Genomic DNA, 17,181 nt, shown 5'->3' with positions numbered 1-17,181 from the left:
AAATCTATTGAGACATTATGTAACACCTAATATCAAGGTGTTGGATTAGTATCCGATACTTTTGTGCCTGATATTCCTCTGCATCCCCTGCGATATGATCGTGTTACTTACTTCCTACTTCTATAAGTGAAGACTATTTTCATAGACTAACACATGTTCTTTCAGTATGTTTTGTTATCACTCATAGGTATCCAAGAAAAATTCTCAAGAGATTAAACATCATAGAATTGCTTCAAGCAAGACACGTTTAACTTTGGAGTTCAAGCTATACCTTTGTTGGTATATTTAGTACCTTTTAATTCTTTTAAGCTTTTTTTAGTTATTCTATGTTGAGGATTGTTGGAGGGAGTGGCTAATTAAATGGATGATCATGAGTTTATAAGTAAAGAATAAGTCCCCATGGGTATGAGTTTTTTGGAGAAACCAAAAGCAAAACCACGAGAGCTTATGCTCAAAGTGGATAATATCATACTATTGTAGATGTTCTGTGGTTTCTAATATAGTATCAGAGTCATACCCTTAACTTAGTCATGTCAATAAAATCTTCAAATGTTGAACAAAGAAGTTTTGAGTCTCGAAGGTGTAATCAAAAGTGACTCAAGTATCGAACAAGAGGTGTACTTTGTTTGACGCTTTAGAGAAAAAAAATTGAGCTTCGATTAAGGGGAGACTATTCGAGGTCTACATAGGTCTCATGGGAGGATTGTTGAGGTATAAGGAATGTCTCCGTTGGTACGAGGTCTTTTGGAGAAACCAAAAGTAAAACCATGAGAGTTTATACTCAAAGTAGACAATATCATACCATTGTGGAGAGTCGTGGTTCCTAACATTCTATCTTCAAGAATATTCTCATTCGAATATGGTCTCAGTTTATTCATATACTCCTTTTTTATTACTCGGGTGTAACCAATCTGATCCCAAAACAAAACATTGTACTCTTTTCAAGGACTCCCTTATTTAGAATGCAACTTTTGAAATTGATCCTTTTTTTTTCTTCGTTAAAACTCTATATTTTCCACATCTTTCTATTAGTATATTAATTATGTTTAGAATCTCAATAATTCTTCAATGGATTCTATCACTAAATGCCTGAAACCTTGTCTCATAGTTTTATTCTTTCTTCCTTTCTATACTTTCAAAGGATCCTCCATGTTCTTCTATTATTCCTCTTCTTTAGTTTCACTCATTCATTCTTTCCTTAATTTCAAATGATTCCCCATATTCTTCTATTATTCCTCTTCTTTACTTTCATTCTTTCTTCCTTTCCTTAATTTCAAATGATTCCTCATTGATCTTCTTCTATTATTCCTCTTCCTTGTGTTTTTTCTTCTATCATCTCCACTTTGCAGAGGGCTTTCTCACAGTCATTATATTACTATCCTCCTTTTTCTCTTCAATCTTCTTCGACACACTATTCTGTTTCCACCTTTCCTAATACCTGTTTTGGATTTTTTTTTTTTTTTTTAATATAGCATGTGCTCAATATTTGAGTGGAACTAGCTCTCCAACTTTTTTGAATTTTTTTTTTTAATTTGTAGTATTTTATTGAAGATATTAAAAGCTGAATTTTAAGTAGTAATAGAAGTATTTAGAGACTCAAGAAAAAAAAATAATAAAATGGTATAAATAAAGGAAAAGTGATATGAACCAAGACATAAATGATGTAATATAAAATTTAAGGAAGATGGGAAGAAAATGTTGTCAAAATTATCAAAAGATGTTTCAATTCATGCCGAAGAAAAATCAAGTATCATTGTTATAAATTTTGGGTGGATCATAAATTAGAGCTGTTGTTTCTTCAATGTATTTTAAGGCTTATTTACAGAGTGGTTAATTATGGTCATAAAATATACATAGTTGCTAATTATGGTCATAAAATAACTCAGGTAAGGTTAAAAATTTTATTTTGAGGCAAAGTCATGTATGTTATTTTTGTAAAGAGACTAGGAAAATGTAGTAAAAGAAGCATTTGTGTTCTTCTTTAGTCAATGACTAAATTTCTTTGCAATTCTACGTACAGGTAGAATGATTGAAGCTTGACATGATCAATCTTGTTTGTGGGGTGATTTGAATCTCAAATAAGTGTTCTTGCCTTTAGATAAAGCACTCATACAAACCATTTTCTCATTATTTGCTCCATTTATTTTAATTAGTAAGCATGAAATAGTTCAGTGTGATTCAGCATGAAAAGATTATCAACTTGCATGAATTGAGCATAATTATACATTTAATCGAGTTATTTGGAAAAAATTTCAAAACACTTATGCTGAACCATGATGCTGTAGCAAATCTAGAAACAACACTGTTGGCAAATCTGGAACAAATTGTTGACCCTAATGCTCAAGCAATTCAATTTTAATCTACATAAGCAATTCATGTGGGACATTGACTACCCAATGATATGATAATTTGGGAATGATATGATAATTTTAATCCACATAAGCAATTCATGTGGGACATTGACTACCCAATTAGGAACATCCTAGGGGACTAGTTACTCCTTTTCAGCCCTAAATGGGAAGCAATGCACAATATAAAAAGAAAAATGATTCACAAAAGAGGGGGAGCCACATTTCGGAAGAAAAAATCAGAATAGACAGTAGTTGCTCAAGGTGGACAATTTCATTGTAGGTAAAGCCACTTACCTTGCTTGGTTGGCCTTAGCCGAAGTTCTTTCGTTTTCTTATTATATGTCACCGTTCTTTTTCTTGCAAGTGAGCTCATGACGAGTACATACTAAGGATTGAAACTTCGTTTTCTTTCTATATGTCACCTTCACATTTCTTTTTCTTGCAAGTGAGCTCATGACGAGTACATACTAAGGATTGAACCTACGTACAGAGGGTTGTTTTAGAAACTAGTCCACCATTTTGAATATAAGCTCTAGTTACTTTGATTTTGGTTTTCCTAAAAGGTCTCATATCATTAGAGTAGTGTCCCTTAATTATATATCTATGATCTTTCTCTTAATTGGTCAACGTGAAGCTCCAACAATCCTCAACAACGAGAACACAAAATAAAAATGACAAGACAACGCAACTTATTTAATACTTATTTCCACTAGCAGTCTTTAAGAAAGTTGCAAGAACATATTGTAAGGACACAACAAACGACAGGAAGTGGTTGGCGAAACATGTTCATCCCTTGAGGAAAGAAGAGAACCATTTTAGTGAATCCTTTGGTGTTCTAGTCAGGTTGTTATTGCAATCGATGTAGACGAGGCGAAGCGCTTTGTATATCCATCTGACCATTTGAAAGTGTCTAGCAATGACCATGCAAAGTATCCATTTACCCTACGCCATCCCTATAATTTTTCCAAAGTTTAGTAAGAACATTATTTATGACAAAGAAACGCAACAACAAAAACTATATTTAAACCAACAAAAATGAGGTCGTTTGTTTAATGTTGTTTGTCACAATATCTCTAATGTCTCATGTCCTGGTTCTGACATTTCCTCACATTCCCTATGACATGATTACGTTATTTTTTTGGCTTCTAAGGGCAAAAAACTATCCTAACTGACCAACACGAGTCATTCTAATATGTTTTATCCTCACTCACATGTTTTCTAAGAAAAGTTTCAAGATGTCACTCAACCTAGGATTGGTCAAACTAAATCACGGCTTAACTTTTGAGTTTCTATGATTAAGCCTAAAAAAAACAGTAATATAGGTACTAACTTTCTTTCTTTCTTTTTTTTTTTTTTTTTTTTAAGTCTTTTTTAGCCCTCCTATTTTAAGGATTTCTCTCCATCAATTCGATCTAGTGTCAAATTTACTTATTTATTTTTTCTATTTTTATTTTAAAAAATCTCATATATTATTACTTTAAATGCATCCAATATGGTTTTTTTTTAAAATTTTATTAAAACCCTTGGAGTATTAAATATTTGTAACCGCCCAAACCAACTATTAGTGGATATTGTCCTTTCGGACTTTCCCTTCTAAGCTTTCCCTCGAGGTTTTAAAAAGCGTTTACTAGTGAGAGGTTTCCACACGTAAGAAATGCTTAGTTCCCCTCTCCAACTAACGTGGGATCTCAATCCACCCTCCTTGGGGGCTAGCATCCTCGCTAGCACACCGCTCGGTGACTGGCTCTGATACCATTTGTAACCGCCCAAACCCACCGCAAGCAAATATTGTTCTTTTGGGCTTTCCCTCAAAATTTTAATACGCGTCTGCTGGTTAGAGGTTTCCATACCCTTCTAATGAATGTTTAGTTTTCCTCTCCAACTAACGTGCAATCTCACAATATCAAACATTAAACTTCCAAATACGAATATGGATGAAAATGGGTGAGTAGATGTAAATGAAGAAGAGAACCTCTCATTCAGTTACTTACCTCATTGATTGGTGAAGATAAAAGAGATGTTCCATATGGTAACTAATTCTCTTATTGTCAGAAAGTAGATAAAAAGATTTTTGTCGATACCATTTTCTGTGATTTAGATAGTCGGATTGTTATAATCATTTTTTATCGTTATCAACAATTTTTGCAATCCCTCGGGATAAACTGAAAGCCAAGACGATGCATTCACCTACAATGGAAAGAGACGATTAGCATAAATTACCTTTGGTCCAAGCGAAACTTCACGAAACGATCAGCAGCAAATCCGAAGCACATCATACAAAATTTAATCAGAGATTTTAAAAAGTTATGAAAGATAGAAAAATAATTTTACAAAATAGTTTTAGAAAAAGGATAGGATTTTGAATGATATAATATGAAGGCCATACTTGAAGTATTTACACTAGAATCGGTACGCCAGGAAGGGTATAGAACATGAGCGCTGGAATCATCGATGGCATATGCAGCTGTATAGTAGTTGAGTCCAAGAAAGTCATTGCTGCCTTTGATCAAAGTGGTTTCGCCTTGTGTGAATGTGGGCAGTCTATCTTTTAGACGCAGCCTCATACTTTGTGGGTAATCACCATTCACAATTGGATTGAAAAACCTATATCATTCATTTAATTTGGTTAACTATTGAGTTGATGATTTAGGTTAAGTGAGGAATGACATTGATAAATAAAAATGATCAAAATATCTTCACACTATCTTTACTTTTCGATGACTACCATTAGCAATTGGCACTAGTGACCTATGATTCAGAACTTGAATTTGCTACTTGATAGACTCGACATTCCCGTACGATATAACCACGTTACTTATTTTTTGTTTCTATGAGCAAAGACGTGTTAGGAACCACAATATCGTGGTATGATATTGTCCACTTTGAGCATAAGATCTCGTGACTTTGCTTTTAGTTTCTTCAAAAAGTCTCGTACCAATAAAGATAGAGATAAGACAGTATTCCTTATTTATAAACTCATGATCAACTCCTTAATTAGGAGATGTGAGTCTCCTCTCTCAACAATCCTCCACAATACTATCCCCACAAATCAACACAGATATTTTTAGCATGGTTTTTCCTTACTCATATGTTTCTAGAAAAATTCCGAAAAGGTCACCTAACATAAGATTGTTTCAAGCAAAACACACATGATTTTAAAGTTCCTATGACTGAGCCATCGTGTTTGTATATGTAATAGCTTTCAATTCTTTTTAAGTCTTTCTTAGTCATTCAATTCTCAGAATCGCTCTTATTCAGATGTGATCTTTTTTTCATTCAAAAAATTCTACCTACTTCACCAACACCCACCGTCACCCACCATTGACAACAATCATCTCTATAGTTAACCCGTCATTTTAAGTACAAATTCAAAGTTATTAGTATAACCTAAACTAAACTAACTCGTGTCTTATAGTAATTCTAATGGAATACTTCTTAGCAATTTATTTTAATATTGAAAGCATTGAAAGCTTTAATTCATGTGTCAAAATGATTGATTTTTAAAATTTGAGATTGTATCAATATACTTACCAACCAGAAAAGAACTCAATAGCTCGTTTTGCAGCTTCTTCGTCTGCACAAGTGTTTGAATATGGTGCGTACCAATTTCCAATCACGGTTATTCCGATCACACCCTTTTGTGTTCTCTATAAACTCAATGTGATAATACTTCAAAATATATGAAAGAATTCTTCATATAAATGCATATTGCTTTAGTTTTAGAAATCGCAAACCTGATATTTTGTTCGGTAAACTTCGACAGCACGAGCATGAGCAAGAATTTGGTGATGACCGACTATATATGGTTCGATTGAAGAATTTCCATAACGACAATTATTGTGTATCCATTTCGAACATCTTCCTGGTGCAAATGTTCCTTCCAAGTATGCGCTTATAGAGAACATATTTGGTTCGTTCAAAGTGATCCACATGCTTAACTCTATCACCAAAGTGCTTGAAGCAAACATCGACATAGTCCTCAAAATCATCCCTGCCGTTCATTTTGAGTTTTGAGTTTAATTTTTATTTGGATCCTAATTTTCAAAATGTTACCGTTTTTTACTTACAAAATTTGACGATCCAAGAAACCTCGATATTTATCTTCTAAAGCTTGTGGAACATCCCAATGGAAAAGTGTAGCGTATGGTTCGAGGCCTATAAATAAATCAAAATGAAATGGTAAATTTTTTTTTACCAACTAATATATTCAATAAAATTTAGGACCAACCATTTTTAAGGGTTCCATCGATGAGATTGTTGTAGTAATTAATGCCTTCTTGATTTACCGCTCCCTTCAATGTTCCATCTGAAGTAATTAAGAAACCCCAAAAAGTTACCATTATATTTTCAAGTTTAATTTTCTAATTTTTTTTTTGTTTCTTAAAATAAAAAAAAGTTTTTAATATTTTACTTGGAATATTCTGCTCCAAGCAATTGAGAATCTATAAACGTTAAAGCCTGTGTCGTTCATAAGGGAGAGATATTCCTGCATTTATAAGGAAACATATCAATCAAATTTAAGGATATTTTAAATTAACAAATAAGAAATTGCCCTTTTATATATATATATATATATATATAGTGTGACTTTGGAGGTAGAGACGGAGAATTTAATCTTTGTCTCTCTGACTCCATGGGTTAGATGAACATCTGTAGTAGTAAATATTGAATAAATGCTCATAAACAAGAAATTCTATCGCTAGAGATACAAATGTTCGTTTAAGCTGTTGAGACTGGGACATGCCTTGCACGAAGTGGGAAAGTCTCATTTAAACAGGAGAATGAAGAGGGAGCGAGAAAATATTTCTTCCCATTCACTGAACGAGATAGGGACTGGGAACATAAATTATATTTCTCGTCCCGCTTTTTATATATAAATATAAATATATGTATCTATATATATCAAAACTAAGGCATAAAACTATATATTTATTTACTTAATAAATAAATAACTTTTTGAAAATATTGAAAACTATTTAAAAATTATGTTTGTCTTCTATTATATTTTACTTTTCAAATATTATTGAATTTATTAGAATTTTTATATGTTTTTGTGGTGAGATCACACTATTGGAGAGGGGAAACAAAACATATGTTGCAAGGTTGTGGAAACCTCTCCCTAGCAGACGCGTTTTAAAACTGTGAGGTTGATGACAATATATAATGGGCCAAAGCGGACAATATTTGCTAGCGGTGGACTTGGGCTGTTACAAATGGTACCACAGCCAGACACCGAGCGGTGTGCTAGCGAGGACATGAGCCCCGAAGGGAATGGACACCAGGTGGTGTGTCAGCGAGGACGCTAGGCCTCGAAGGAGGTGGATTGTGAGATCTCACATTGGTTGGAGAAGGGAACGAAACATTATTTATAAGGGTGTTAAAACCTTTGCTAAGGAGACGTGTTTTAAAAACTCTGAGGGGAAGCCTGAAATGGAAAGCACAAATAGGACAATATTTGTTAGCGGTGGACTTTGGAGGTTACAAATGGTATCAGAGCCAAATACTCGACGAGTGTACATGGGTGGATTGTGAGATCTCACGGAGAGGAGGAAAAAATCTTATAAAGGTCAAAAAACCTTTCCCCAGCAGAATTTTTTGTTTTAAAATGAGTATGTTTTTTTTTATAATTAAAAAATTTTAATCCACCAAAAACTCAATCCCCATGAATTCTCCATGGTAATTTCACATTGATCCTAGAAAATAAATGAAAAATTTTACGGAGATGCAAATTGAAATAAAAGGTGGGGACGAAAATGGGGAAGGTTTTTTTATCCTGCCTCCCCTCATGAACGTAACTGTGCATTTAAACCCTAAGCTATCTAAACTCAATCTAATTACGATTATTGTTGGCATCTCACGCACCTTGTATGTATGGTATGTATCTAAGGCTACATCTCCATTGCGATCGACAATTTTGTCTGCAATATTCTAAAACACTTACAATCACAATGATCATAACATTAGAAGGATTATAATTTTTGTGTTATTTCTAAATTAAAGCTTACCTGGGTATTCGTGAGTGAAGGTATCCCAAATACTTTTTCCTTTCGATGAAACACCACTTTCATACTGAACAAAACACAAAATACTGAACAAAACACAAAACCAATTAACAAGGGAAGTGAAACCCACGTGGGTTCTTGAATCTCTTAAAAGTTATACAAATTTCTTAACCTGGTAAGTTGAAGATGATGCACCAAAACCGAACCCATTCGGAAAATCGCTTCGTTTGATAGTTTGAAGATCAATGTCGTCTTTTGCTTCTAGAAGAAGACATACAAAGTTGAGGAAGAAGACAACGACATAGCTATTTCTAATACCCATTGTAACTCGATCCTATTAGGTTTTGGTGTGACTTCTCTCTTAGTTGGCCTCCTTTATATAGAGAGGTTACACTATTGGCAACATACTCCCTCTCTCGTATGCACAGATTCCATACCATGTCGAGGATTGGTGGGAGAGGAGTCCCGCATCTGCTAATTAAAGAGTTGATCATGGGTTAAGAAGAGGCCGACCAATGCTTAAGAAGAGGATTGGTGGGAAAAGAGTCTCTCATCTGCTAATTAAACCGTTAATCATGGCCGACCAACACATAGCTTAAGAAAGAGACTTAAGAAGAGGGAAAAAGAAACATGTTAGGAACCAATTTCCTTTTCAATTGCACCATTCAGCGGTATGACCAACGACAGTTTTGATTTGGATTTTTAATAATTAAATCATTAAAATTTTAAATTCTGAAAAAAAAAAATTACATCATTATATGGAAGAAATCCATTTAGGTATGTATTATCATCTCCATCTTCCATTTATTTGTTTTTTCTTTCATTTATGGCGAAACAATTACCTAATTTGTAGAGTGGAAGACTTTATAAGTTCAAATTAGTCTATTTGTTGTTTAAAGCTCACCAATGTTAGAAAATGATATTCTTTCTTCGACTTTATTTATTATTTAGAGATTCATTGTTTTGTTGAGTTTTGAGTGAAGATTTAGAGTTTTTTTTATAGGGATATGTGGTGTAACCCCAGTAAAAATAATAATAAAATAAATAAATAAAAGTAACGGACCACCTCTTCTTTCATCTCTCCGCTCATTCCCTAAAATACCTCTATCATCCTGTATCAATAATTCCTTCCTGAAAAGAAAAAAAACATAAACAAAAAATTGTTTCACTCAGATTTAGGATGAGGGGAAGAATTTGTGTTCTTTCTTTTATCTTGTTACCTTATTTAGATTTTAGTTAGAGATCAAATAATAATAAAGTTGGTAAAATTACTTCATCATACATGGTCAGTTTTAAGAAAGAAAAGCCCCAAAATAATGTAAACATAATTAAAAAAAAAAAAAAAAGACAAGGAGGAAAAGAAACAAGACAAGGTTTTGCTATTGCAACTTTATTGAGCTACTTCTTTCTATGAGTAGTCTTTAAGAAACTTGCAATAACATATAACATATGACATATAAAACTTCACCGAATAGCAAGAATTTGGTAGCTGAAACATCTCTAGTTTTGGAAGAAATTGGCGAACCATTTCAGTGAAAGCTTTGGTATTCTTTTCAAGTCGTTTAAAAAATCAATATAGATGAGGCCAAGGCGCTTGGTATATCCCGATTTCCATTCAAAATCGTCCAATAACGTCCATGCAAAGAATCCTTTTACCTTTACTCCATCCCTATAATATTTGATTCAAATCATTTAGGGCCAAAATGAGAAAAGAAAAAAAGAAATAACTTACTCCATTGCTTTGTGAAGATAATAAAGATGATCGTTATAGAATTCCGCTCTCTTCTTATCATCAATCAATTCCTTAACATTAGGACCATCGTAGTCAAAATATCCTGCACGATGTATAACTTTTATGAATAAATAAAATAAAATAAATAATTAGGAGGATCGAACGAAATTTTTGTTCTATTACCATTTTCTGTGATGTAGATAACTGGATCGTTATATTTTCTTTTAATGTCCATCAACGCATCCTTTAACCCTCGTGGATAAACCGCGAGCCAAGATGATGCATTCACCTTAAAGACGAACAAGCATAAGATGTTTATATCATTTTTCAAATTTCATCCTAAGAGAAAGCTTAGACAATTTACCTTTGAACCAAGTGAAGGTTCATCTGTAACGATCATACGAAGTGTAATTAGAGAGATTTAAATGAAGAAACCCTAAAATATAAGCAAATATCATTTTATTTATGAGTAAGAAGTATAGAAGTAGGAAGAATAACGTACTTATAGAAATGGCACCAGAATCAGTGAGGTAGGATGGACGTTCAGCTGGTTTGTCATCATTTTTGGCATAATTGGATGTGTAGTAGTTGACTCCAAGAAAATCAGAGATTCCTTTTATCAAAATTCTTTGTTCTTCTGTGAAATGGGGCAATCTTTCTTTTACTCGGGATATCATGGTCTCTGGATAATTACCATGTACAACTGGATTGAAGAACCTACATTTTCCCTTTTATTCCTTGCAGTCTGGTCACATTATTTAAAAATATTTCTACAAACCAACATGAGATCCCACGTCTGTTGGGGAGAAGAACAAAACATTTTTTTTTATAAAGGTGTGAAAACCTCCTCCTAAGAGACATTTTTAAAACTTCGAGGGAAAACTCAAAGAAGACAATATCGGGTAGCAGTTGGCTTGGGCATTACAGTTTTGTTCACACTCACCTGCTTTCTAATAAAATTTCTTAAAGATTACTTATAATTATTTCAAATAAAACATACTTAACTTTAGAGTTCTTGTGATTGAGCCGCTGAAAAAGAAAGTGTACCATATACAGATAGTAATTTTCAATTCTTTTATACTTTTATTAACCATCTTATGCTTTATTCAGATATGATCTTGGTTCAGTCATATATTTATGTTTTTGTGAGATCCCGGTTGGGAAGGAGAATGAAATATTCTTTGTGAGGGTGTGAAAACCTCTCCCCAGGAGACGCGTTTTAAAAACTTTGAGGGCAAGCACGAGAGGAAAAATCCAAAGAGGTTCTTACATCTTTGTTCTCACTCACGCGCTTCCTAATAAAATTTCTTAAGGATTACCCAAAATAAAATTGTTCCAAATAAAACATATTTAACTTCTAAGTTCTTATAATTGAGCTACGGAAAAGGAATGTGTATCATGTTGGTATAAATAGTAATTTTCAATTCTTTTAAATTTTTCTTAATCATCCTATTCTCTTATTTAGATATGATCTCGGTTCATTCATATACTTCTTTTTTACTTGGGTATCTCAAGAAAATGTGTACCGAAATAATTTGTGTACCGAAATAATTTTAATAGTAAGCTTTGAAAATTTGAAAGAAGAAAAAATCAATAATTCAAGAGGTTTGAGTTGTATCAATAAATTTACTTACCAACCAGAAAAGAAATCAACAGCTCTATTTGTAGCTTCTATGTCGGCCGGAGTATCTGTTAACGGGACATACCAATCAGCCAGCACTGTGATGCCGATCACACCCTTATGTGTTTTCTGCAAATCAAAGCCATAGAGAGTGGTTGAAATATGACTGAATTAAGTAAAAAGTTGGTATATTTGTTAGAACCTGATATTTGTCTCGATAAACTTTGACAGCATGAGCATGAGCAAGAATTAGGTTATGACCAACGATGTATGGTTCTGTGGCTGCATTCCCACCAAGACAATTGTGAATTTGCCACTCTGAACATCTACCAGGTGGAAATTGTCCCACTGCATAACCCATCATGGTGTAAATATTTGGTTCGTTTACTGTGATCCAGTGCTTAACTCTATCTCCAAATTCTCGGAAGCAAACGTCAACAAAGTCCGTAAAATCTTTCCTGTAATTGAATTTTAAGATTAGTAATGTAACTGTTCAAATTCACCACTAGTAGATATTGTACTATTTGAGCTTCAAAACGCGTATGCTATAAAGAGGTTTTCACATCCTTATAAAAAATATTTCATTGTCCTCCCCAACCGATGTAGGATCTCACAGTCGATTATAGGCTTTCCCTTTCGGGTTTCCCCTCAAGGTTTTTAAAACGCGTCTGCTATAAAGAGGTTTTCACACCCTTATAAAGAATGGAGAGGTTTTCACACCCTTACAAAGAATGTTCTCTCAAGGTTTTAAAAAAGTTAATGTTAAAGAGAGTTTTCACACCCTTATAAAGAATGTTCCCCAAGGTTTTAAAAAACGTGTCTGATAGGAGGTTTTCACACCCTTATAAAGAATATTTAGTTATCCTCTCCAACAAATGTGGGATCTCAAAATTGATTATAGGTTTGCCCGAGTTATCCTCTCCAACAGATGTGGGATCTCACAATCGATTTTTCACACCCTTATAAAGAATGTTTCGTTATCCTCTTCAAACGATTATAGGCTTGCCCGAGTTATCCTCTCCAACCCATGTGGGATCTCACAATCGATTATAGGCTTTCACTTTCAAGCTTCCCCCTCAAGATTTTTAAAACGCGTCTGCTAGGGAGAGGTTTTCACACTCTTATCAAAAATGTTTCGTTGTTTTCTCAAACCGATGTGAAATCTTACAATCAATTAATGTTTTTGCAAACAATTTCTAACAACGACGAAGATGAAAATTTGGCAACCTCAATATAAATTTACTTACACGATTCGAGAACTCAAGAAGCCTCCATATTCATCGACAAAAGCTTGTGGAATTTCCCAATGAAAAAGTGTAACCATAGGTGTGATGCCTACAAATCATAATATTTAGTTGTAAGAAAAGGAGAAAAGAGTAGTGTTCATACAAAATATTCAACAAAATTTGGTAGTTTTCTTCTCTAATTTCAAAGTTATCACTTATCTAATGGATTTAATAAGTTATCAATCAAATGTTTTCGAAAAAGTAATGAAAAATTATGATAATACCAACCCTTGGAGATCATGTCGTCAATGAGATTATTGTAGTACTCGATTCCCTCCTTATTCAGACCTCCTTCCAAAGTTCCATCTGCATTAATAAAATATGAAAAACGCTGATATTACAATCAATTAATGAGAATAGTACTCATATTACCATAATATAAGAAAATTTCTCAAAATTATGAGTCAATAATTCCTTAATTACCTCGCAATATTCTAGTCCAAGAAATCGAGAATCTATAAGCATGAAAGCCAGTTTGTTGCATGAAGGAAAGATCTTCCTACATTTATAAATATAAAAGTACGGGTCATTCTTCCAAAATTATTTTATAAAACAAAATAACTAAGCTAATAATAATAAGATCCAAACAAGAGTTAGGAGCTCTCTACTCACATTCCTTTATTGTTAATACTAAGTTAAAATAAAATTTTAGAAATGGCATTAAAACTTTGTTGTTAAATTTTTTTTTATCGGAACGAACACCGTGTATTTACATTTTATAAGTTATCTCTAAATTTTTTAATGTTAGTTTTACAAGTTCATGAATATTGGTACAATTCTTAAGGGTATTTTGAATTTTTTTTTAAGTTTAAAATACTAATAAAACAATTGAAGAGTATATTTGGAACATTTTGAAAGTTAAAAGGTAATTTTTAAACGGTATTAAAAGTTCAAGGATATTTTTAAATAAAGTATTAATTGTTTCCATCTAAAATATTGGTAAGAATTTCGAACTTTTTTTTTTCAAGTTTTAAAGTGTTTTTGAGATTTTTTTTAAAAGTTGTTATTATGGAAACACTTGAAATTTTAGAAGTAATTTTGAAATAAAGTACAAGCAAATAGGTTCTAGTTGATGTGTTACGAGCATTATAGATTAAAACTAAATCCTAGTTTTGGTTGTCATTCTACAAACCTTGTAGCGACGGATCTGATCAACGGCTACATCTCCATTGCTATGATCCACAATTCTCTCTGCAATTCACAAATACGTAGTTACTTTTCGTTTTTCAACCCTCCTCGAAAGGTTATTAGAAATATCGATTATTTTGCTTTTGAATAGTTCGTGTTTGAGAATTTAAAAGTCAAATACCACAAGAATTTTCACTTTTCTCAGCGTTGCAAAGGGTTAAGAGAAGTCTGTGCAATTCATTGCCAAAAATACGACAAAAATCTCGTGTCAACAAAAACGTTGGCATATAGTTATCGGGAACGATATATCTCAATGAAATTAAGTTTGTAAACACTATTTTAGAACAAAAAAAAAATTGAAAATGAAAGTAGTTCTTAAAAAAGCTTTTGACTTATTGTTTGGAGAATTTGGCCAAAGATTGAAAGATGATATCAAAAAAGTAAAGAATATATGCTAAGAGAATTAAAAAAGCACAATGATGAAGACCTTTGTATTTATGAGTGTAGATATCCCAATTATTTATTCCTCTTGTTGAGATACCACCTTCATACTGCCAAGAACATCAACCAAAAAGAAACTGTGAAACCCACATTCCTTCATTGAATTTGGTACTTACAAAATGAAACTTTATACTCATTTCTTCACCTGGTAAGCTGAAGATGCTGCACCAAAAATAAAGCCTTCAGGAAAATCACTTCGTTTGATTAAGTGATTACTATCGTCGTCCTGCACTTCCGCTACACGAAGAAATACAAAATTAAAGAGGAAGAAGACGATAACGCAGCCATCTTTGATACCCATCATCGCATGTTTTTGTTATGTTTCTTTGGTATTGAGTGATTATTAGGAGAAGTGCAAATGTTAACATTCAAATCCATTAATCATTATAAGACAACTAAGAGACTATAATGCCTATTAATGCATTAAAGTAAAGCGAGATATCATTAATTCTTGAGAAATCTCGGTTATTATTGTAACAAACCATCATGATTTGGAATCCAGATTCCGCATCTAATAGCTCTGGCATTTTTGCAATATGATCACCTTACTTACCTCAAGACCAACATGGATCTTTTTTAGCATATTTTTCTCCTCACATGTTTGTTAGAAAAATTAGTAGAATGTCAACCAAAGCACACTTAACTTTGAAGTTCATATGATTATCCACTCAATAAGAAGATAAACTTTATTGGTATATATATATATAAACTTTCAATTTCTTTAAGTTTTTTTTAATTATCCCATCTTCAGGATCACGCTCATTCGATTGAGTGTCGGTTCATTCCCATACCCTTCATTTATTCGAATACCACAATTATTAACCTCTATGTTTGAGTTATACTTTTCATAAGATCATATATTACTTTCTTAATAATAAAACTATCAGAAGTAATGTAGTTGGTGGGATAAAATGATTGACTATCAAGATGGTATTTAGTATCTTACCTGCTAAGACAACTAGTAGAGCTAAAAAACACTTCTAGATAAAAATTTATAACAATTATAAACCTTGATTTATGAAATTATGAAAAAAAAAAATTGTTTATATGTTCAAGCCCACTCTTAACCGATATTATCATCTTTGGACTTCCCTCAATATTTTAAAATGTTCTCTTAGGGAGGGGTTTCCACACCTTTACAAAAAAATGTTTCATTTTTCTCTCCAACCAAGGTGGGATCTCACAATCGATCTCTACCTCCCATGTCACAATATATATATATTGTGACATGGGAGGTAGAGATGGAGAATTTAATCTCTGTCTCTGACTCCATGGGTTAAATGACATCTCTAGTAGTAAATATTGAATAAATGCTCATAAACAAGAAATTTTATCGCTAGAGATAGAGATGTTCGTTTAACCTGTTGAGACTGGGACATGCCTTGAACGAAGTGGAAAATTCTCATTTAAACAGGAGAAGGAAGAGGGAGCGAGAAAATATTTTTTCCCGTTCACTAAACAAGATAGGGACTGGGAATATAAATTATATTTCTCGTCTCCATCCTCCCCTCGTCCCGCTTTTTACATATAAATATAAATATATTTATCTATATATATCAAAACTAAGACATAAAACTATATATTTATTTACTTACTTAGTAAATAAATAAATAAATAACTTTATGAAAATATTGAAAACTATTTAAAAATTATGTTGGTGTCTTATATTATATTTTACTTTTGAAATATTATTGAATTTATTAGAATTTTTATATGTTTTTTGTGTGAGATCCCATGTCGGTTGGAGAGCGGAACAAAACATTGGTTGCAAGGGCGTGGAAACCTCTCCCTAACAGACGCATTTTAAAACCGTGAGGTTAACGGCAATACGTAACGGGCCAAAGCAGACAATATCTGCTAGCGGTGGACTTAGACTGTTACAAATGGTACCAGAGCCAGACACCGGACGGTGTGCCCGTGAGAACATGAGCCTTGAAGGGAATGGACACCAGGTTATGTGTCAGCGAGGACGCTAGGACTCGAAGGGGGGTGGATTGTGAGATCTCACATCGGTTGAAGAGGGAAATGAAATATTCTTTATAAGGGTGTGAAAACCTCTGCCTGGCAGACGTGGACTTTAGAGGTTACAAATGGTATCAAAGCCAGAGCCAGATACCCGACGAGTGTACAGGGGTGGATTTTGTAAAAGTGTGAAAACCTCTCCTACCAGTGTTTTAAAATCGTGAGGAACAAATCATTCCTTGTAATCGAACAATATTAGTTACAGTGTTACATTTTTAGTGAAAATTATATATTGAAAAATAGAAATTATATGAAATGAATATGTTTTTCTTATAATTAGAAAATAAAATAAATGAAAAATTGTACGTAGATGCAAATTGAAACAAAAGGTGGGGACGAAAATGGGGAAGGTTTTTTTTTATCCGGCCTCCTCTCATGAACATCTCTAGCTAGATGTAATTGTGCACTTAAACCCTAAGCTATCTAAATCTAATCTAATCACGATTATTGTTGGCATCTCACGCACCTTGTATCTATGGTATGTATCTAAGGCTACATCTCCATTGCTATGATCGACAATTCTATCTGTAATATTCAA

General features: G+C 33.1%; 1 protein-coding gene, 1 long non-coding RNA gene and 1 pseudogene across 3 annotated transcripts; all 3 read right to left on the bottom strand.

Annotated features, from left to right (window-relative positions):
* Window positions 1–4,613: 4,613 nt before the first annotated feature.
* Window positions 4,614–6,691, bottom strand: LOC111780508 (cyanogenic beta-glucosidase-like; annotated as a pseudogene). The gene is made up of 5 exons (XR_015413719.1): window positions 6,580–6,691; window positions 6,419–6,506; window positions 6,086–6,342; window positions 5,883–5,998; window positions 4,614–4,955 (listed from the first exon to the last, which is right to left on the bottom strand). The product of XR_015413719.1 is annotated as a cyanogenic beta-glucosidase-like (transcript).
* Window positions 6,692–6,739: 48 nt separating this feature from the next.
* On the bottom strand, window positions 6,740–8,687 carry LOC147787333 (uncharacterized). The gene is made up of 3 exons (XR_015413720.1): window positions 8,526–8,687; window positions 8,357–8,439; window positions 6,740–6,837 (listed from the first exon to the last, which is right to left on the bottom strand). It is a non-coding gene; the product is annotated as an uncharacterized LOC147787333 (long non-coding RNA).
* A 1,151-nt stretch (window positions 8,688–9,838) lies between these two features.
* On the bottom strand, window positions 9,839–14,854 carry LOC111780496 (beta-glucosidase 24-like). The gene is made up of 13 exons (XM_023660918.2): window positions 14,767–14,854; window positions 14,608–14,671; window positions 14,125–14,183; window positions 13,416–13,491; window positions 13,221–13,298; window positions 12,954–13,041; window positions 11,909–12,164; window positions 11,720–11,835; window positions 10,588–10,802; window positions 10,450–10,472; window positions 10,269–10,374; window positions 10,086–10,188; window positions 9,839–10,022 (listed from the first exon to the last, which is right to left on the bottom strand). Exons 4-13 carry the CDS (start codon window positions 13,474–13,476, stop codon window positions 9,854–9,856), a joined length of 1,215 nt encoding a protein of 404 aa, XP_023516686.2. The 5' UTR covers window positions 13,477–13,491; window positions 14,125–14,183; window positions 14,608–14,671; window positions 14,767–14,854; the 3' UTR covers window positions 9,839–9,853.
* Window positions 14,855–17,181: the final 2,327 nt, after the last annotated feature.

Source organism: Cucurbita pepo, chromosome 18 (assembly GCF_057944985.1).
Source record: "Cucurbita pepo subsp. pepo isolate OVF chromosome 18, ASM5794498v1, whole genome shotgun sequence".
NCBI classification, from domain to species: domain Eukaryota; kingdom Viridiplantae; phylum Streptophyta; class Magnoliopsida; order Cucurbitales; family Cucurbitaceae; genus Cucurbita; species Cucurbita pepo.
The sequence above is the reverse complement of the archived record's forward strand: the minus strand, read 5'-3'. Positions and strand labels throughout refer to the sequence as shown.

Bases quoted from the DNA above. Each gene is read 5' to 3' on its own strand.
- LOC111780496 (XM_023660918.2), bottom strand. From the start codon at position 13,476: ATGCAACAAACTGGCTTTCATGCTTATAGATTCTCGATTTCTTGGACT. The intron at 11,836-11,908 runs GTTCTAACAAAT...TTTGATTTGCAG, and splicing joins TTTATCGAGACAAATATCAG to AAAACACATAAGGGTGTGAT. The intron at 10,023-10,085 runs GTAAGTTATTTC...CAAATATTATAG, and splicing joins TATCTTCACAAAGCAATGGA to GGATGGAGTAAAGGTAAAAG.